Consider the following 21,767-nt stretch of genomic DNA (forward strand, 5'->3'; position numbering starts at 1 on the left):
TTTCGTACAAGAAGCATTTGTGGACCTCAGAAACTTCTTGAGTTATCGGTAATTTTGTCAAGCAAGGTCCAAGTAATTTGAATTTTATTTAGAATTTACTTATTTAATACCGCTTATCTGGAAAAACACATCATTTGTTAAATAAGAATTATAGGATCAAATACATGTATATAGTCGACAGTAATTGGAAAAGGCAATGGAGAATAATACTAAAAAAGTCTTTGAGTAGTACATAAATCAATAATTTTTCAATTTTGGCTACTCTAGAATCGAAGATACCGCTTTCCAATAAAAGGCGAATTATTTGTTTGTTACAAGTTCTCCTGGAATAAGAATTCTAATATCTTGGCTTTTACTAAATCGATTTTAGTCATTTCAAAAAAAAACTCAAAAAATCTTCAGAGTAGTCCATAAATCGATAATTTTTAAATGTTAACTACTAGAATCTATAAGATGTCATTTGCCAATGAAAGACAAATTATTTTTTTCTTACAGGCACTCCGGGCATAAGAGATCCAATATCTTGACTTTTTGTGAATGGATTTTAGTAATTAAAAAGATCTTTAGAGTAGTCCATAAATCAATAATTTCTACATTTTCGATACTAGAACCCAAGATATTCACTTATCAATAACAGACAAATTATTTTGTTCCTGGAATAAGAAATCCACTCTTCATTACTTAGGAACTTTGTTCTGTTTCCTAATAAACCTACCAAATAAAGGTAGTATATGCCGACACGTGTTTTAGCTTTTTGGCTTCTTCAGGGCGGGTCAACCAGAAAACCAAAGGGAAGAGAGAGGATGATTTAAAATAATCTTTTACGTCCAGGAATTTGAAGTTATTGGACATTGCATTCAGAACTTTTGATACCTTGGTCTCTTCAGGATTTAGAACTAATTGTTGCCTATTTATTTTAGACTTCTGGTATTTTTCGGGATAAATACCTAATGCATTACAATATTAGTTTCAAAGATTCAAATTCGGTGACTATTAGACCTTACATGAAAAAACTGCCTCTAACTCAGAAATATTTTAAGGTACAGAAATCGTTATGACATTACTTTTTCGTGAAGAAATACACATTCTTTTACTCAAATCCTTTAAAGAATACTCCAGTTATTTTATGAAAATAAAAAATTGTTTAATGGCAAAAATACCTCCAACCAAAACTTTCCTAAGTACCGACATTTTGAAACGGTAAAAACGTGACCTTAGTTTTTACCGTCAAATCCATCTTCAGGAACGCCCCTAGATCAGTGTATAAGAATTATGAAAATATTTTAAGTGAAACAACAACAGAACCCAAGAAACTAGAATAACGTTCGTAAAAGTTCCAGATAAATCTTTTTTTATTCTCAAACGATAGTTGTTACTCATTTGAAAAAGGGAGTGAAACTCACGCTATTTATACGGACTTCAGTGAGGTCTTTCATAACATTTTAGTCGGTATCAGTGGTTTTTCATTAATGTGAATTAAACAAACTTTAATCAAACAAGTTATACACTATTTAACGTCCCTTCAGAGGTTTTCAACTTTGATCACTGCTTTTTTCCTTAGGTTAAATGTGACTGTCTAGATACATTTTAATTTACAACCTATTTTATGTTGGTATTATTTTATTTATATTTTATAAGTGTGATTTTTAGGGAAAAAGAACTGTAATTAAGTGAGTGAGGGTAGGATAACTGTAACTGTTAGAAACGATTTATGTACTGTAGTCTATTAGGTTTATATAATTATTGAATAATTCTGAATATGTTAGGGTGAGATTTTACATAAGCTTTACCAATAAATATTATATTTTTCAATGTGTTTTCTTAAATGGCAAATTTAGTACACTTTGAAATCCAATATTCCTGTATCCCTGAGGAAGATGGATTTGATGGTAAAAACGTGATTATGAGGTAAGGATTTATATAGTTTCGCTGGTTTTCTCGAGGATATGTTCACGATTTAGTGGGAATTTCTATAAAGGAAATTGTTTTAAAGAAAGACATTTTTTTCCCAATAATTTCGTACAAGAAGCATTTGTGGATCTCAGAAACTTCTTGAGTTATCGGTAATTTTGTCAAGGAAGGTCCAAGAATCGCCCAATTAATTTGAATTTTATTTAGAATTCACTTATTTAATACCGCTTATCTGGAAAAACACATCATTTGTTAAATAAGAATTATAGGATCAAATACATGTATATAGTCGACAGTAATTGGAAAAGGCAATGGAGAATAATACTAAAAAAGTCTTTGAGTAGTACATAAATCAATAATTTTTCAATTTTGGCTACTCTAGAATCGAAGATACCGCTTTCCAATAAAAGGCGAATTATTTGTTTGTTACAAGTTCTCCTGGAATAAGAATTCTAATATCTTGGCTTTTACTAAATCGATTTTAGTCATTTATTCAAAAAAGACTAAAAAAGTGTTCAAGAGTAGTCCATAAGTCAATAACTTCTTAATGTTGGTTACTAGAATCCAACATATCTACTTGCCAACAAGAGATAAACTATTTTGTTCCTTACAGGCACTCATTAAATATGAATTGGAATATCTTGACTATTACTAAATCGATTTTAGTCATTTCTTCAAAAAATCTTCAGAGTAGTCCATAAATCGATAATTTTTAAATGTTAACTACTAGAATCTATAAGATGTCATTTGCCAATGAAAGACAAATTATTTTTTTCTTACAGGCACTCCGGGCATAAGAGATCCAATATCTTGACTTTTTGTGAATGGATTTTAGTAATTAAAAAGATCTTTAGAGTAGTCCATAAATCAATAATTTCTACATTTTCGATACTAGAACCCAAGATATTCACTTATCAATAACAGACAAATTATTTTGTTCCTGGAATAAGAACTCCACTTTCCATTACTTAGGAACTTTGTTCTGTTTCCTAATAAACCTACCAAATAAAGGTAGTATATGCCGACACGTGTTTTAGCTTTTTGGCTTCTTCAGGGCGGGTCAACCAGAAAACCAAAGGGAAGAGAGAGGATGATTTAAAATAATCTTTTACGTCCAGGAATTTGAAGTTATTGGACATTGCATTCAGAACTTTTGATACCTTGGTCTCTTCAGGATTTAGAACTAATTGTTGCCTATTTATTTTAGACTTCTGGTATTTTTCGGGATAAATACCTAATGCATTACAATATTAGTTTCAAAGATTCAAATTCGGTGACTATTAGACCTTACATGAAAAAACTGCCTCTAACTCAGAAAGATTTTAAGGTACAGAAATCGTTATGACATTACTTTTTCGTGAAGAAATACGCATTCTTTTACTCAAATCCTTTAAAGAATACTCCAGTTATTTTATGAAAATAAAAAATTGTTTAATGGCAAAAATACCTCCAACCAAAACTTTCCTAAGTACCGACATTTTGAAACGGTAAAAACGTGACCCTAGTTTTTACCGTCAAATCCATCTTTAGGAACGCCCCTAGATCAGTGTATAAGAATTATGAAAATATTTTAAGTGAAACAACAACAGAACCCAAGAAACTAGAATAACGTTCGTAAAAGTTCCAGATAAATCTTTTTTTATTCTCAAACGATAGTTGTTACTCATTTGAAAAAGGGAGTGAAACTCACGCTATTTATACGGACTTCAGTGAGGTCTTTCATAACATTTTAGTCGGTATCAGTGGTTTTTCATTAGTGTGAATTAAACAAACTTTAATCAAACAAGTTATACACTATTTAACGTCCCTTCAGAGGTTTTCAACTTTGATCACTGCTTTTTTCCTTAGGTTAAATGTGACTGTCTAGATACATTTTAATTTACAACCTATTTTATGTTGGTATTATTTTATAAGTGTGATTTTTAGGGAAAATGTTAAGGTGAAATTTTACATAAGCTTTACCAATAAATATTATATTTTTCAATGTGTTTTCTTAAATTGCAAATTTAGTAAACCTTTGAGATCCAACATTCCTGTATCCCTGAAGATGGATTTGATGGTAAAAACGTGATTATGAGGTAAGAATTTATATAGTTTGGCTGGTTTTCTCGAGGATATTTTCATGATTTAGTTGGAATTTATATAAAGGAAATTGTGTTAAAGAAAAATATTTTTTTCTCAATAATTTCGTACAAGAGGCATTCTTGAGTTATCGGTAATTTTATCAGGCAAAGTCCAAGGATCACTCAATTAATTTGAAAATGGTTTTTTTTCTCTAGAAAAATAATATTAAATGAATTACATTTAGGATACGCTTATCTGGATAAACACTCAAAAAATGTTTAATAAGAATTATAGGATCAAATATATCAATATAGTAATTGGAAAATAATACTAAAAAAGTCTTCAGAATAGTCCATAAATCAATAAATTCTAAATTTTGACTACTAAGACTCAAGATATTCACTTGCCATTAAGAGGCAAATTATTTTGTTACTTATGAAATAAGAATTCCACTTTTCATTACTAGGAACTTTGCTTTTTCATAAACCTAACAAAATAAAGGTAGTACCGACACGTGTTTCTACTTTTAAACTTCTTCAGGGCAGGTCAACCAGAAAACTAAAGCAAAAAGAGAGGATAATTTAAAATATTTTTTAACGTCTAGAAATTTGAAGTTATTGTACTTACATTTTAATCTCAGCATTTGACGTAATTTTTTACGCCTTGGTAAAAACTTCCAAAACTTACTCCAAGTTTTGGAAGAAGGATTTGATGTTAAAAACATGATTGTGCGGCAAGACTTTTGATAGTTAGGACAGGTTGATTGGAGCATTTTATTTCTCGAATATATTTTCAATAAAAAGAGTTGGTGTCAATGAAAGTAAATTCTTTTCCCAATAATTTAGTACAAAAAAGGATTTCTATACCTCAAAAACGTCTTCAAGGTCCAAGATCAACCAATGTAAAATTGCTTTTTTTTTGTCCCTACAAAAACCATATAAATATTAAATGAATTATATTTAGAATTCAATTATCTAATAAAGCATATCTGGATAAAAACACCAGCTGTTAAATTAAATTCATAGGATCAAATATATCGATACAGTCGACAGTAATTGGAAAAGATTAGGCGATATTAGATATGCCTTCCTTTAAATCCTTACTTTAGTAGGGATATAGTAGGATAATTGTAAATAAACCGGTTTATCTGAAAGTAACGGTACCCAACCAAAAGAAAGAAAAGAGAAGATGATTTGCAATAATTGTTTACGTCCAGGAATTTGAAGTTCTTGTACATTTTAATCTAGGAATTTGACGTCATTTTGTATAGCTCCGTCGGTCCATGCTTTAGAATTAATTTTTACCTATTTATTTCAGACTTTGGAATTGTAATACAAGAAATTGGAATTTTTGTCGACAATGGGTTTTGAAATCCTATTTGCAGATATTTGCCTTCAGGTTTTATATGTCTTCTAGATCCATTGAGATCATCTTAATGGGTCTTCAAGGAAATTATAATAATTTTTCCCGTTTCCAGATATATTCTCTCTATGAATGCTTACGTGATTTATGGACTAAGTACTCTGAAGACTTTTTTAGCTTTTTTTGGAAAATTACTAAAATCCATTCACAAAAAGTCAAGATAATAGAACTCCAATTCCAAGAGTGCCTGTAGGAAGCAAAATAATTTGTCTCTTATTTGCAAGTGAATATCTTGGATTCTAGTAGTCGAAATTAAAAAATTATTGATTTCTGTACTACTACAAAGACTTTTTTAATCTCCTTTAAAAAAATTACTAAAATTGATTTAGTAAAAGTCAAGATATTGGAATTCTTATTCCAGGAGTGCCTGTAAGGAACAAAATAATTTGTCTCTTATTGGCAAGTGAATATCTTTGGTTATAGTTGTCAAAATTTAGTAATTATTGTTTTATGACCTAGTCTAAAGACTTTTTAGTCTTGTTTTTTAAAAAATGGACAAAATACATTCCCAAAAAGTTGATATAATAGAATTCTTATTCCAGGAGTGCCTGTAAGAAACAAAATAATTTATCTCTTATTTGCAAGTGAATATCTTGGATTTTAGTAGTCAAAATTTGGAAATGATTGATATATGGACTACTATAAAGACTTGTTTAGTCTCCTTAAAAAAATAACTAAAATCGATTGAGTAAAAGCCAAGATATTAGAATCCTTATTCCAGGAATGCCTGTAAGGAACAAAATAATTTATCTCCTATTAGCAAGTAAATATCTTTGATTCTAGTTGTCAAAATTTAGCAATTATTATTTTATGGATTAGTCTAAAGACCTTTTTAGTCTTTTTTGAAAAAATTACTAAAATCCATTCACAAAAAGTTAAGATAATGGAATTCTTATTCCAGGAGTGCCTGTAAGGAACAAAATAATTTTAATTTAAATTTTAATCTCTTATTTCTAAATTACTAAAATTCATTTCTTAAGGGTCATTTCCGGAGAAAGAGAACCGTATTGAAGTAAGAAAAAATTGAATTAAAAACTAGACAGACAAAGAGATCAAGATGTTATCCTTAATAATAAGCACTCGACTCCAATTTTGATACTCTATAAATTTAGAGATTTTTCTTCCAGTAATTCATTCATTATTTCCATAAACACCCGCACTAAAAAAAGCTCCGGTTAATGTTCGATCGCAGGAAAACCTTGTGCCCGGATCCTGCTCAGTCCGTTCCAGACTCCCCCGAACGAACTATACAAACCGTAAAATAAATGTCACGCGAAAACGACGAGGAGGTTCGCCATTAGCCAGAAATGGAAAACATTTACCGATTCAAAAAGGTAAGGCAAGGGTAATTCGCTTTGTTTTATTACACCGCGTACCGGCTTAATATGTGGGTTTACTTAACGTAATTAGTCGATTTAATTGCAACGGCTGTGGCCATGCAACCACACTTCTCGTTCGTGTTTCCGTGTTTATACTTTTAGTTCGATATTAGAGTTTCCTAAATAAGCTTAAATTTTCGGTTTGAAATTGGAATATTGGTGCTACAGTCCTGTTTCTCCCTTTAGAGAATGGTGTTTCCAGAAAAACTAATCTTGGACCAAGTGGACGAGGGTAGATCGGCGTCAACCTCTTGGTGCAACGAACCGTTGGAGAACCACAGTAACGTAGTCAACGTTAAAACGTTCGCGACCAAGAACCACTTGGAAAAAGCACGTGATGAAGAAAGAAGGGTCCATAGTGCGTCTAATGAAAGGTAACGAGACCTATCCAGGGTTTGATTTATTAATTAATCGTTAATTAAGTGCGACGGAAACGCACCACCAGTTCATCCAAGATAGGATTCGGCATTTGGTGGACGCTTTTTCCACCAGGGCACATGCGGCGAGACAACGGTTGGACGGACCGGAAACACCGTCATCTTTAAGGTAAAGGAATGTACCAAAATATCTTAGGAATATATCTTATAATTTGGATATTTCCCGAGATATAAAACCGAAATTTCATCAAATAATTTTCACCTTTGTAGTAAAGAAGAGCTTTTTAAAATATTTCGATGTTTGTTAAGCCTTTGACAGTGTAAAGGTTTTTTCATTTCGGCTCTAACTAAATTGGTTCAAATTCATATATAGTAGTACTAAATCTTATTGGGAGCGTCACTGAAAATTTTATCGTTATTTGGTATTAGGGAAACGATTTCACTTTATAATTCAATAATCACGTCTATAAATCAATAATTTCTAAATTTTGACTACTAAAACCTAAGATATTCACTTGACAATAAGTGACAAATTATTTTGTTCCTTACAGGCACTCCTGGAATAAGAATTTCAATATCTTGACTTTTACTAAATCGATTTTAGTCATTTTTTTTTTAAGAATACTAAAAGAGTCTTCATGGTAGTACATAAATCAATAATTTATAAATTTTGACTACTAGAACCCAAGATATTTCCTGAGATATAAAATTGGAATTTCATCAACTAATTTTCACCTTTGTGGTAAAGAAGAGCATCGGTTTTCATATGAGACTAAAATCGAAATACAAGATTTTAAAATATTTTAATGCTTGTCAAGCCTTTGACAGTGTAAAGATTCTTTTATTTCCTCTATAGCTAAATTGGTTTACATTCATATATAATAGTACTAAATCTTATTGGGAGCATCACTGAAAGTTTTGTCGTTATTTGGTATTAGAGAAACTATGTCACTTTTACTGATCCTAATCCTAAAGTTGAAGCATCCAATTATGAGCATGTTATTTTTCTAAATCTTAATCTCGATTAACTTTTAACTTACAGGCACTCGTATCTTGACTTTTATTAAATCAATTTTAGTAATTAAAAAAAGGCTAGAAAAGTCTTCCGAGTAGTCTATAAATATATAATTTCTAAATTTTTATCACTAGGATCTAGGAAGAGACAAATTATTTTGTTTCTTATAGGCACTCCTGAAATCAGAATTCCAATATCTTAAATTTTTGTGAATGGATTTTAGTCATTTTTTCAAAAAAGACTAAAAAAGTCTTTAGACTAATCTGTAAATCCATAATTACTAAATTTTGACAACTAGAACCTAAGATATCCACTTGCCAATAAGAGACACATTATTTTTTCCCTTACAGGCACTCCTGGAATAAGAACTCAATTATCTTGACTTTGTGTAAATGGATTTTAGTCATTTTTTCAAAAAAGATTAAAAAAGTCTTCAGAGACGTTCATAAATCAATAATTTCTAAATTTTGACTACTAGAACCCAAGATATTGACTCATAAAAGACAAATTATTTTGTTCCTTACAGGCACTCTTGGAATAAGAATTCCATTATCTTGACTTTTTGTGAATAATATAGAAATTACTATTTTTATGTTTTTTAGGCTCTTAAATTAATTATTTTTTTTTATTCCAGGTATTTTACATATCTGGAAGCCATTAAGAATTGGCATGAAAAATTTATTTAAAAAAAAAACGAAAAATCGTTGCAATAAAAAAACAAAATGAAAAATTGGTTCAATTGTTTAAAAAATGTCCTAAATGCCTGGAATAGATTTCAAAATTACTCCTGAAGCCTGGAAGATGTGAAAAATTATATGTTTTTAAAGTATAAATTATTTCAAGCAATTCCGACACCATTAAGAAAAAATAATAAAAAGAAAAAATCAATCAATCATTTTATAACTAATATATTGTCAAAAGTACAGTAACTTACTGACAAAGTTGAAGAAAAATGTAACATGAATATAATACAATAATATCTTAACACTAAATTCGCAAACTGAAAACGAAACAACTTAAAAATACAAAAAGAAACAACCACATTTTTGTAAAAAAAGGCTCGACTATTAGCAAAATTATATAGAATGCCTGGAAAACATTATCCTAAAATGTCTGGAATAAAGTGAAAAATGACTTTAAAATGCCTAACAAATTAATCGATTTCTTCCAGGCAATTGAAAGTTCAATTCACTTAGGGTTTGTCAAGCAGAAAATAATGTTTTAAAATATTTACGTAAAGAAATATTTCAAATGAATAAAACATAAAAAAAGAAGTTCTCCAAAGCCTGGAAAAAAATAAGAACTGACTCTAAAAATAAAAAAATATTAAGTAATAAAATAATAAATGAAAAAATACTCCTAAATAAGCCTGGAAGGTGTGGAAGCCTGGAAGTTTTATCCTAAAATGCCTGGACTAAAAAATAATAAACGAGTACCTGAAAAATAAATGCCTAAAATACCTACAAATTAATTTTTTCTAGGCAGGCAATATCATCTTTTTCAAAGGAAGGTTAGAAGAGTCAAAAGTATTTTTTTTTAATGTTTTTAGGCAAGATTTTTTTAATGTCATTGCTTACGGCTTGTTGTCATTTAAAAAAAGAATTTTATATCATCTCTCCAAATCTATTCCAAATACCTGTAGGCCCTAAAATAATTATTTCAAATGAAAAATTAAAGAAAATGCCAACATAGCATTAAAAATAAAAGAAAATACTTCTGAATCCTGAAGAAAAAGGAAAAATCGGTTAACAATTACTTCTAAAGCCTGGAAGATGTGATCAATTATTTTCTAAAATACTTATTAGCTTTTGCGAAAATGTCTGAAAAAAAATATTAATTTATTCCAGGCAGTTGGAAGTTGCATTTAATTCACTCCAACTAATATTTTCTATAGTTCATCCGGAGAAATGGATAATAACAGCGCCCAAGTAGAATCAAAACCACGTCTGAGCGTGGCCTTTTCAGATAAATACGAGCAAGATGACGGGTACGAGCCGGAATTTAAAATCACTACCGCTGGATGCCTTGGGAGATGCTTGAACCATATCCAGATAGTCGATCCCAATGGGAAAACTTACGTTTTCTGGATGTTCGTGGTTACTTTGGCTGTTCTTTCAGAAGAAAAAATCAATCAATAATTTTATAACTAATATATTGTCAAAAGTACAGTAACTTACTGACAAAGCTGAAGAAAAATGTAACATGAATGTAATACAATGATATCTTAAAAATAAAAAAACAACTTAAAAATACAAAAAGAAACAACCACACATTGCTAAAAAAAGGCTCGACTATAAGCAAAATTATATAGAGTGCCTGGAAAACATTATCAAAACTGCTTGGCATATACCGGATATTTATGGCAAAATGTCTGGAATAAAGTGAAAAATGACTTCAAAATGCCTAAAAAAATTAATCAGTTTCTTCCAGGCAATTGAAAGTTCAATTTACTTAGGGTTTATCAAGCATAAAATATTTTTTTTGTCACACAGTTGGTAGTACCTTGGAAATAATGTTTTAAAATATTTATATATAAAATTATTTCAAATGAATAAAAGAACTTGCTCTAAAAATAAAAAATTATTAAGTAATAAAAAAATAAATTAAAAAATACTCCTAATTAAGCCTGGAAGATTTGGAAAATAATTATTCAAATGGTTAAGTTTTATCCTAAAATGCCTGGAATAAAAAATGATAAACGAGTACCTAAAAAATAAATGCCTAAAATACCTACTAATTAATATTTTCTAGGCAGGCAATATCATTTTTCAATGGAAGGTTGGAAGAGAAAAAAATATTTTTTTTTTGTGTTTCTAGGTAAGGAAATAAGATTCCTTTAATGTCATTGTTTACCGCTTGTTATCATTTGAAAAGAGAATTTTATATCTTCCAGCTATTTTAATTTTTTAACCTCAAAATATATAATAATAAAACAGTTACTTGGAAGCCATAAAATAATTATTTCAAATGAAAAAGAAAATACCTCTAAAGTCTGAAGAACAAGGAAAAATCGGTTTACGTTCCTGGAATAAGTTCAACAATTACTTCTAAAGCCTGGAAGATGTGATCATTAATTTTCTAATTAATTTTTGCCAAAATGTCTGGAATAATATTGAAAAATCATACCAAAATGTCTGAAAAAATTCATTAATTTATTCCAGGCAGTTGGAAGTTGCATTTAATTCACTCCAACTAATATTTTCTATAGTTCATCCGGAGAAATGGACAATAACAGCACCCAAGTAGAATCAAAACCACGTCTGAGCGTGGCCTTTTCAGATACATAAGAGCAAATTGACGAGTACGAGCCGGAATTTAAAATCACCACCACTGGATGCCTTGGGAGATGCTTAGACCATATCCAGATAGTCGATCCCAATGGGAAAACTTACGTTTTCTGGATGTTCGTGGTTACTTTGGCTGTTCTTTCAGAAGAAAAAATCAATCAATAATTTTATAACTAATATATTGTGAAAAGTACAGTAACTTACTGACAAAGCTGAAGAAAAATGTAACATAAATGTAATACAATGATATCTTAAAAATAAAAAAACAACTTAAAAATACAAAAAGAAACAACCACACATTGCTAAAAAAAGGCTCGACTATAAGCAAAATTATATAGAGTGCCTGGAAAACATTATCAAAACTGCTTGGCATATACCGGATTTTCATGGCAAAATGTCTGGAATAAAGTGAAAAATGACTTCAAAATGCCTAAAAAAATTAATCAGTTTCTTCCAGGCAATTGAAAGTTCAATTTACTTAGGGTTTGTCGAGCATAAATTTTTTTTTTTGTCACACAGTTGGTAGTACCTTGGAAATAATGTTTTAAAATATTTACCCATAAAATTATTTCAAATGAATAAAACATAAGAAAAAAAAGAACTTGCTCTAAAAATAAAAAATTATTAAGTAATAAAAAAATAAATAAAAAAATACTCCTAATTAAGCCTGGAAGATTTGGAAAATAATTATTCAAATGGTTCAGTTTTATCCTAAAATGCCTGGAATAAAAAATGATAAACGAGTACCTAAAAAATAAATGCCTAAAATACCTACTAATTAATATTTTCTAGGCAGGCAATATCATTTTCAATGGAAGGTTGGAAGAGTAAAAAATATTTTTTTTTGTGTTTCTAGGTAAGGAAATAAGATTCCTTTAATGTCATTGTTTACCGCTTGTTATCATTTGAAAAGAGAATTTTATATCTTCCAGCTATTTTAATTTTTAAACTTGAAAATAATAAAACATTTACTTGGAAGCCATAAAATAATTATTTCAAATGAAAAAGAAAATACCTCTAAAGTCTGAAGAACAAGGGAAAATCGCTTTAAGTTCCTGGAATAAGTTCAACAATTACTTCTAAAGCCTGGAAGATGTGATCATTAATTTTTGCCAAAATGTCTGGAATAATAATGAAAAATCATACCAAAATGTCTGAAAAAATTCATTAATTTATACCAGGCAGTTGAAAGTTGCATTTAATTCACTCTAAAACTAATATTTTCTATAGTTCATCCGGAGAAATGGACAATAACAGCACCCAAGTGGAATCAAAACCACGTCTGAGCGTGGCCTTTTCAGATAAATACGAGCAAGATGACGGGTACGAGCCGGAATTTAAAATCACCACCGCTGGATGTCTTGGGAGATGCTTGAACCATATCCAGATAGTCGATCCCAATGGAAAAACTTACGTTTTCTGGATGTTCGTGGTAACTTTGGCGGTTCTTTACAATGCATGGGTATAAAATGGTTCCTTAATTACGCTAATACAAGTTTCAAGTTTGTTTCTTCTAGGTAATACCATTGAGATCCACATTTCCGTATCAGACGGCTCAAAATCGGGCAGGTTGGATGACCTTCGACTATATCGCGGATATAATTTATATAATCGATGTGATCCTGATACAGCCCCGGGTCAAATATTTGCACGAGGGCTTCTGGGTGACAGAGAGGAATTTATTAAGGCAGAACTTTATTAAAAATAAACATTTTAAGGTGATTGCTTCTAATATGTCAATATTAGACAGTTCATTTTTTTCAAATGGATTTTTTAGTTGGATGTCATGTCTCTCATCCCGCTGGATCTCTTGTATTTTATAACAGGACCGGACCTAGTGATCCTGAGATTTCCGAGGTTCTTTAAGATGCACACTTTTTGGGAATTCTTCAGTTTGGTGGATCGAAGACTCGCGAATCCTTACACTATACGTATTACGAAAACCTTCATTTATATGATGTACTTGATCCACCTTAACGCGTGTGCTTACTATGCTTTTTCCATTTACGAAGGGATCGGGAGCAACAGTTTCGTGTATAACGGCCAAGGGAACGCTTACATAAAATGCTTTTATTTTGCAACGAAAACCGCCACCTCTATTGGGAAAAACCCGAAACCGTCGCAAGAGTTGGAGTATATTTTTATGACGTTTTCCTGGCTTATGGGTAAGAGTAACATTTTATGAAAACATAGTATTTTCCCATGATGGCGGCTCTAGATCGCCCTTTTGAACTGTCACTTTTTGACGTAAAAGGCTGTCATTTTTACGTTATTCCAAGATGGCGTCGCCCTGTCACCATTTTGTAATGTCACTTTTACGTCACAAAAGGCTGCCATTTTCAAAATATAGGAACTGTCTTAGACAAGGTAAAAGATACTTACAATATATTAGATAATAAGTCAGGGGTGAATTGAAACACTTGATGCACAAAAACAGCCAACGGATTTATTTACACGCTTACACTACTAAACATGATCAGTTAAGACTACTAGAATTACGTTAAATCACATTTTCAAAATTGCTTGGAAAAATCAATACTTCATACTACAAACCGTAAGTGACTACAATTCGTAAGAAAAAAATAATCTTTTTCCAAGAAGGCGTCGCACTGTCGCCATTTTGAATTGTCATTTTGACGTTACAAGAGACCGTCATTTTTGAATGACAATTGACTGGAACTGCCTGGAAAAATACAATTGTTTATACAAACCTAGAGACAAAAATGTAAATTTTCTCAACACCTTGTACATTAATTAAAAAACGCTGAAATAGGTATCTAATTAAATCAATGAGGGTATTTATGTGCAAAATTTCAAATCTATGTGTCTTAGTTTTTGAGTTATGAGCACTTAGCGATGATTTTTAGAAAAAAAATTAATTTCTCCCAAAAATGTCAATTTTCTCAAAGCCTTGTACATTAACTAAAAAACGCTGAAATAGGTGTCTAATGAAATTAATGTGAGAATTTATGTGCAAAATTTCAAATCTATAGGTATCGTAGTTTTTCAGTTACGAGCACTTGGTGATGATATTTAGAAAAAAAAATTAATTTCTCCAAAAAATGTGAATTTTCTCTACACCTTGTACATTTAATAAAAAACGCTGAAATAGGTGTCTAATGAAATTAATGTGAGAATTTATGTGCAAAATTTCAAATCTATAGGTATCTTAGTTTTTGAGTTATGAGCACTTGGTGATGATTTTTAGAAAAAAAAAATAAATTTCTTCCAAAAATGTTAATTTTCTCAAAGCCTTGTACATTAACTAAAAAACGCTGAAATAGGTGTCTAATGAAATCAATGTGAGAATTTATGTGCAAAACTTCAAATCTATAGGTATCTTAGTTTTCGAGTTATGAGCACTTGGTAATGATTTTTAGGAAAAAAAATTAATTTCTCCCAAAAATGTGAATTTTCTCAACTCCTTGTACATTAATTAAAAAACGCTAAAATAGGTGTCTAATGAAATCAATGAGGGTATTTATGTGCGAAATTTCAAATCTATAGGTATCTTAGTTTTTGAGTTATGAGCACTTGGTGATGATATTTAGAAAAAAAAATTAATTTCTCCAAAAAATGTGAATTTTCTCTACATCTTGTACATTTAATAAAAAACGCTGAAATAGGTGTCTAATGAAATCAATGAGGGTATTTATGTGCAAAATTTCAAATCTATAGGTATGTGAGTTTTTGAGTTACGAGCACTTGGTGATGATTTAAAAAAAAAAAATAAATTTCTCCCAAAAATGTGAATTTTCTCAAAGCCTTGTACATTAACTAAAAAACGCTGAAATAGGTGTCTAATGAAATCAATGTGAGAATTTATGTGCAAAACTTCAAATCTATAGGTATCTTAGTTTTCGAGTTATGAGCACTTGGTGATTTTTAGAAAAAAAAAATAATTTCTCCCAAAAATGTGAATTTTCTCAACATCTTATACATTAGATAAAAAAAGGCTGAAATAATCCTAAAATTCATAAAAATGAACTCAATTATATTCCAAGATGGCGTCTCCATTTTAAGTTGTCATTTTTCAATGACAGGACATGTCACCTTTTCATAACCAATAAATCAACTATAAAAACTGCCTGGAAAAATGTAATAATTCACACAAACTCAAAGCGACTAAAAGTCGTAAAAATAAACTAAGTTTTTATTTCCAAGATGGCGTCTTTCTTTGTTGCCATTTTGTACTGTCACTTTTACGTCACAAGAGGTTGTCGTTTTTCAATGACAGGAGCTGTTACTTTTACATTACCTTTTTACAATCAATAAATCAACCGTAATTGCCTGACAAAATTTAATAATTCACATAAACTCATATAGTGATAGTAAAAAAACTTAATTATTTTTCAAGATGGCGTCTCGCTTCCGCCTTTTTAAATTGCAAGGGGCTATAATTTTTCAACGACAGAACCTGTCCCTATTTCATAGTCAATAAAACAACTGCACCTGCCTGAAAAAACGTAATAATTCCCTAAATTTAAAAAAACAAACGTAACGTTTTTACCAAGATGGCGTCGTCGTTCCGCCATTTGCAACCAATCTGTCACTTCTGAATGACAAGAGCTATAATTTTTGACTAAGTGACTGTAATATATACTTAGTGACCGAAGAGAAGTATTAATCCGTGATACTGACGTCACATTTCCAGGGGTGTTCGTATTTGCGCTCCTCATCGGTCAAATTCGGGACATTATTTCCACAGCGACCCGATCCAAAACCGAATATCGAAAATTGGTCGACGAAACGTTGGAGTACATGCGCAGGATGAACTTGCCCCAAGAAATGCAAAGGAGGGTCCAGTTGTGGTTTAGTTACACTTGGGAGACTCAGCACACCTTAGGTAAAAAGAAGAAATCCATTTTTTTTCTTTCTTTCAACTATGTAAAATCGATTGCAGACGAGAATAATATCATGGATTGCCTGCCGCATAAGATGAAAACCGACATAGCGATCAACGTGCACATACAGACCTTAAGTAAAGTGAAACTGTTTGCTGACTGCGACGAAGCCCTAAGGCGAGAACTGGTGCTGGAGCTTAAGAGTGTAATATACTTGCCAGGGGATATAATTTGTAAAAAAGTATGTATATATATTCAAAATTCACATGAAAAAATTAATTTGATTATATAGGGTGACATCGGTACCGAAATGTACATAATCCAGTCTGGAAAGGTGCAAGTTATCGGCGGTAAGGACGGCAATGAGGTGTTGGCCACCCTGTCAGAGGGAAGCGTTTTTGGGGAGATCAGTTTGCTTGGTATACCCGGGATGAATCGTAGAACTGCAGATGTGCGGTAAACCAGCTATAAATTATGATTTTTAGACTTGTTTTTAAATAAATTTATCTCAAGAAATAACATCTATTGCCATATATTGGAAAAAAACTTGGATGGCTAATAGCACCAACTCTATTTTAGGTCCTATGGGTACTCCAACCTATTCGTTCTCGATAAAACCTCCCTGAACCAAGCTCTATCCCACTATCCGGAAGCTCAAGATTTGCTCAATAAAAAAGCGAAAATGCTCATGAAAAAGAACGCCGCGTTGGAGCGTAAAAACAACGCGATGATTGTCATTAAAAACCCCACGTCTCCTGAAAAACATGCCAAGTTATTAGAAACGGTGTTACAGGTATAAAATCATGAATGATTATGTGCAATATGAAATATTATTTTTTCAAAGGTCCTTCCACCGGACTCGAAATCTAACCGACTCTTGCGGTACGGGAGTCGTCAAGCCCCCCGAAGAAACCCCGCAAACGATAGGTTTAAATACCGAAATAGTTTGCCAGCAATTAAAAATTACCAGGGGTTAGATCAGGAGGTGATCGATAACAATAATGACCCAAAACAGTGCGATGTAACAGACAGTGCGTCAAGTTCCAGCGAGTATGAAGAAGAGGCCAAAATTACCGTGCATAGGACCCTAAGTTAAACAGACATTGATTTCATTAATAAAATGGACTGGTTTAATGTTTTTTTTTTGAGGGAACTTATTGTCTGAGCGTTCTAGCAGTAAGATCGTTAAATATGATGTAATTTCTGAGGAAGATGTTTTAAGTGCAGGGATTAAGTTAGATGTTTATGTATATAAGAAGCTGTCACAAGAAAGTTATGTATTTTTAAATAAATGGAATGTTACAAGAATCTGAATGTGTTTTTTCAAAGAACATTTTTTGTGCCATTAGAACATTAGAACACCAAGGCTAGGCAGAACTTTGGGCAGTTTGTTGGCTTGCAACATCTCTGATGCAATGATGCCAAATGCTTGTGTAAAAATGGCAAAAAAAACTTTAGAATATAATAAAAAATTGTCACTTATTTTGACCATGCGCAAAGCAGTACTATTTCTCTTTAATAAAATATGAAGCGTTTTTTTCTCATAAAATATGATAAGATACTCTTTAAAGAAGCCAACATTCAAAGGTAAATGAATCTAAATAACGTATATTAGAGAAAAAGACTTCAGCTTCGCAACGCCGCTCGAAGATTTTCTGGAATTAGTAAATTAAATTGTATACCCTAGATCACTGCAGGTGTACAGACCAGATCATTTCAACATTTGGGATGAAAAACAATTTGAGGCTAAGCTTTAGGTTGGAAAAGCAAGCTTTAAGACAAATTCCATCTGTTACGGACACGTATGATGACTTGTAGTCTTTCAGTTACACTATTTATAGACTTTAAAAACCATGACCATTGACTGCCATTGAAAAGGTCTGCGTTGTTCTACGCTTTTTGGCCACAGGAAGTTTGATGGAATGTTGTTGGGGATTTTGCAGGCATTTACAAATCAACAACTGGTTATGGCTGCAGTGTTTTTCATATTTCTTTGTCTATGGGAGATGCGAATCCTCCAAATATCAACAAAGAATTTGCAGCTGCACTAGAGTTGACCAATAAAGTTAATAACAATATTCAACATGGCTCAGGGGAAATCAACAATAGTGTTCCTTATATATTAATAAATACCATTTGTGACTATTGCAGGCTTTGGATACAACCTAGTTTAAATAAACTTGTACTAGAACAACACACGAAACTCTGAACTACGTTCAACGAAGAACTGCAGTTCAGTAGAGCTGAAATTAAACCACTGCTTGTACAACCAGTACAACCGGGCCTTGTAAGGTTTTGAAGCCCATAATGCTCTGTGTTGCCAGGTCAAAATCACCAGTGGTAGATTTATCAAGAAAAAAGCGGTAGATTTGAAAATAAAACGGTAGATTTTTTTTGTATTTAAAATTAGAAATAAGTTAAAATACAAAACGTTAAACACATCGTTTTTTATTGTAAAAGCTAATATATACAAAAATATGGTTAAGATCAACAGAAGTCTTATTACCAAAATAAATATCCAACTTAAGTTCATTATAGTTGCCATCGCCTAAAACTTATGAGTGGTAATACTAATTTAACATTTACACTATGTATAATATGTCAATTAAGAAATGTTAAAAATAAATTGACATAATTTAATACATAGTTAAATCCATCAGCATATTGCTCACCTTGAACATTTATCGAAAATTATGTTATCGAAGTTATTGACGCTTTAGAAAAATCCGAATTTTTCAATATTCTCATTGCAAGTTTGCAACATGCATTATTCCAGGTCTATGAATTCCTCTGTGCCTTCAAAAATATATTTAGGGTTTATGAATGACATGTTTTTAGTATTATGTCATCAAAATCATATCTTTTAGCAACTTGTAATGCTGCCTCAATGTAAAAATCTAGACAACGTACGCGAAGAATGTGACATTTTTCTGCAAACAAATTTTCATTTAAAGTGTATTGTGTTGCCTTTGCTCCCAAATATAAATTTTTAATTGGATTTTATGCAGAGAATGGCTATCTAAAACATATTTTTTAATAAAAGAGTGTAAAAGGGTTTCGAGAATAAAGATTATTATACTGCATTTTTTATTTAAATTGTTAAATAGCGGTAATATATGCTCTAAAATAACAAAAAATCCAAAGTTAGCGGATCTTGTAAAGTATTTAAAATGGTTTCTGCTGATTGTAATTTGTCAGTTGTAAAACTGCGTCGACAAAATAAAGTTTTAGAGTATTGTATTGCTTTATTATTCTGCTTCCAGAGACAACCAGCGCGTTTGTGCCGGCCGCAGTATTTTATGATTTTTAAGGAATTTCTATACCCTTTTGGGACTATTACAAATATAATTATAGTCCTATGGTTGGAACCTTTAGTGTGCCACTCAAATTACGAAACAGTTTTACTTAAACAGTTTTTGGAAAGTTTCTGAAAGATCCACATAATATACCCCCCCCTATTAATATATATTATGTGGAAAGATCCTAACATCGTTAGCGGAACACTTGCCGAGAGCAAAAACAAAAAGTTTTGGTTAGTGATAGAACTCTCTCGTAGTTTGAATATAATTGTAGATATCCCTCAAACAATCCTCAACAGCTCTTGGTAATTTTAAACATGCGTAAGATGCAGCTAAAGCAAACTTAATTCGGATCTTCATCAGAACTAAAATTATACATGCATCTATTAATCTTATAATAATTTTTAAAAATTGTTTTTCTTTTGACAATATTCTATGTACCTCATTGCTACCTATTATAATATAAGCTCACTTAAAACTTAAATTATATATAAATTAAACGTATATTTAATTTGGCAGATATAAGAGCCAAATTAAAAAAATGCTGCAAATCTTGCCAAAAAATCCTGCTGCCGCTTAGATGTCGCTCCATGTTTCAAGTTCGCAATGAATTGTAATTATTCCTATTAATTATTATTTTGTGATGTTTTCCTTTTTTTTTGTAAATTAATTTAAAAATTGAATGTAGGAGTAAAAGTTTTAACGGTAGATATTAATAGCTTTGCGGTAGAGCGGTAGCCATAGCATAAAAACGGTAGATCTACCGCAAAAACGGTAGACCTGGCAACGCTGATAATGCTGTATCTAAGTTTTTACTTAGGCCGAATGGGAAGAGCTGATAGATACGTACGATGATAGATGTCAGATAAACGTCAAAACCATTCCAAAACGTAAACAAACCAGAAAAAAATAGATTTCGAAAACGCATATACCGTTTTTTAAATTGAAAAACTAACATACCTAAGCTGTAAAGTCTCATGAACGATTTGCAAAAATAATTCTCGCGAATATTATGCCCAATATGCCCCAAGAATACGAATCCCGAGTACACACTCATCTAGACGTAAACAATGGACTGGACAGGTACAAACTTTAACTTATATTAAAATCATAAATTTCTTTAGAAGAAAAATATCGTTTTTAGGGTGAGAGAACTGGTGCATACACGACTAGTAGAAAGCGGTTGGCGCGACCAAGTGAAACTAGCAATCAGAACTGCCCTGGCCGAGAATAGCAGAAATCAAGTGCCAACGGTGGACGAATTAATAACAACTGTGACCCCCAAAGCTAGGGCTATGGTACCGGATGCTGTCAAAAGGGAGTTACTTCATGAAATTGAGCTTATTTTAACCAATATGGAAAAGACAGGGTATAACAAGACCTTTGAAGACTGATAAGTTATTTTTTATTTTGATGTGCTGCTTAAATTATTGACATTATTGTTCGAGACTTCATAACTCAGTATTGTAATAATTATTACTATTTGAAAATATAAGAAATATGTAGAATTTTTATGTTTTAATAATTACACAAAGATGAGAAGATTTTTGATCAAAAATTTGCCTTCTGTAGAGAGGATTAAGAGAATATTGACTCTTGCTATTGTAATTGTATTTTTTCTTTACTATATAGCAAATTTTTATCAAAGGTTACTATAGAAAATTTTACGGCCTCTCAATTTCGGTTCTATAAAATTTTCATGAAAATGAATATTAAGGGCATTATTAGACTTATTATTCTACGTTACGTCTATCCAACCTAGAGCTTTCCTGGGGCCTTCACCAAATATTATAATAATTTCTAAGTGCCTTTTCTGAACCTGTATTACCTAAAAAATACTTTCTATTAAATTTTTTTCAAGTTTTAAGCTTCTTGTAATAGTTTTAGGTTACTTTTAGCAATTACCAGTGTCTACATTTTTTAAGTAAAACGGAGCAATTATTTTAATAACTACATAACCCAACTTTCGAGCTCCTTTGTTTATCCCAAAAAATGTTAGGTTAATATTTCCATGAATATTAAATAAATGAATGATTATTATTGCAATATTACTAAAAAAATATTTTTGATTTCTAATAAGCATATTTTATCATTCGATATTATTAAAAGTATAACAATTTCACCTCAAAATTCAAATTCAAAATATTATTTTAATAAATTTTTGATCTA

The 21,767-nt window shown here is 31.1% G+C and overlaps 2 protein-coding genes and 1 long non-coding RNA gene across 3 annotated transcripts; 2 read left to right on the forward strand and 1 right to left on the reverse strand.

Annotated features, from left to right (window-relative positions):
- The first annotated feature begins 6,624 nt into the window (after positions 1 to 6,624).
- Positions 6,625 to 17,607, forward strand: LOC126743961 (cyclic nucleotide-gated cation channel beta-1). Its single transcript, XM_050451253.1, has 11 exons — positions 6,625 to 6,731; positions 6,963 to 7,150; positions 7,200 to 7,322; positions 12,686 to 12,917; positions 12,973 to 13,173; positions 13,233 to 13,620; positions 16,110 to 16,301; positions 16,359 to 16,540; positions 16,592 to 16,755; positions 16,879 to 17,092; positions 17,144 to 17,607. The coding sequence occupies exons 1-11, from the start codon at positions 6,705 to 6,707 to the stop codon at positions 17,393 to 17,395; spliced, it is 2,163 nt and encodes a 720-aa protein (XP_050307210.1). The 5' UTR covers positions 6,625 to 6,704; the 3' UTR covers positions 17,396 to 17,607.
- LOC126743963 (uncharacterized) lies at positions 13,890 to 21,562 on the reverse strand. Its single transcript, XR_007663030.1, has 3 exons — positions 21,491 to 21,562; positions 21,357 to 21,426; positions 13,890 to 14,138 (listed from the first exon to the last, which is right to left on the reverse strand). It is a non-coding gene; the product is annotated as an uncharacterized LOC126743963 (long non-coding RNA).
- Positions 20,445 to 21,106, forward strand: LOC126743962 (enhancer of yellow 2 transcription factor-like). Its single transcript, XM_050451254.1, has 2 exons — positions 20,445 to 20,681; positions 20,743 to 21,106. The coding sequence occupies exons 1-2, from the start codon at positions 20,611 to 20,613 to the stop codon at positions 20,990 to 20,992; spliced, it is 321 nt and encodes a 106-aa protein (XP_050307211.1). The 5' UTR covers positions 20,445 to 20,610; the 3' UTR covers positions 20,993 to 21,106.
- Positions 21,563 to 21,767: the final 205 nt, after the last annotated feature.

Source organism: Anthonomus grandis, chromosome 13 (assembly GCF_022605725.1).
Source record: "Anthonomus grandis grandis chromosome 13, icAntGran1.3, whole genome shotgun sequence".
NCBI lineage: Eukaryota > Metazoa > Arthropoda > Insecta > Coleoptera > Curculionidae > Anthonomus > Anthonomus grandis.

Coding starts and splice junctions, on each gene's coding strand:
- LOC126743961 (XM_050451253.1), top strand. CDS start 6,705: ATGGAAAACATTTACCGATTCAAAAAG. Junction 12,918..12,972: donor CGGTTCTTTACAATGCATGG/GTATAAAATGGT, acceptor TGTTTCTTCTAG/GTAATACCATTGAGATCCAC. Junction 13,621..16,109: donor GACGTTTTCCTGGCTTATGG/GTAAGAGTAACA, acceptor TCACATTTCCAG/GGGTGTTCGTATTTGCGCTC.
- LOC126743962 (XM_050451254.1), top strand. CDS start 20,611: ATGCCCAATATGCCCCAAGAATACGAATCCCGAGTACACACTCATCTA. Junction 20,682..20,742: donor GTAAACAATGGACTGGACAG/GTACAAACTTTA, acceptor TATCGTTTTTAG/GGTGAGAGAACTGGTGCATA.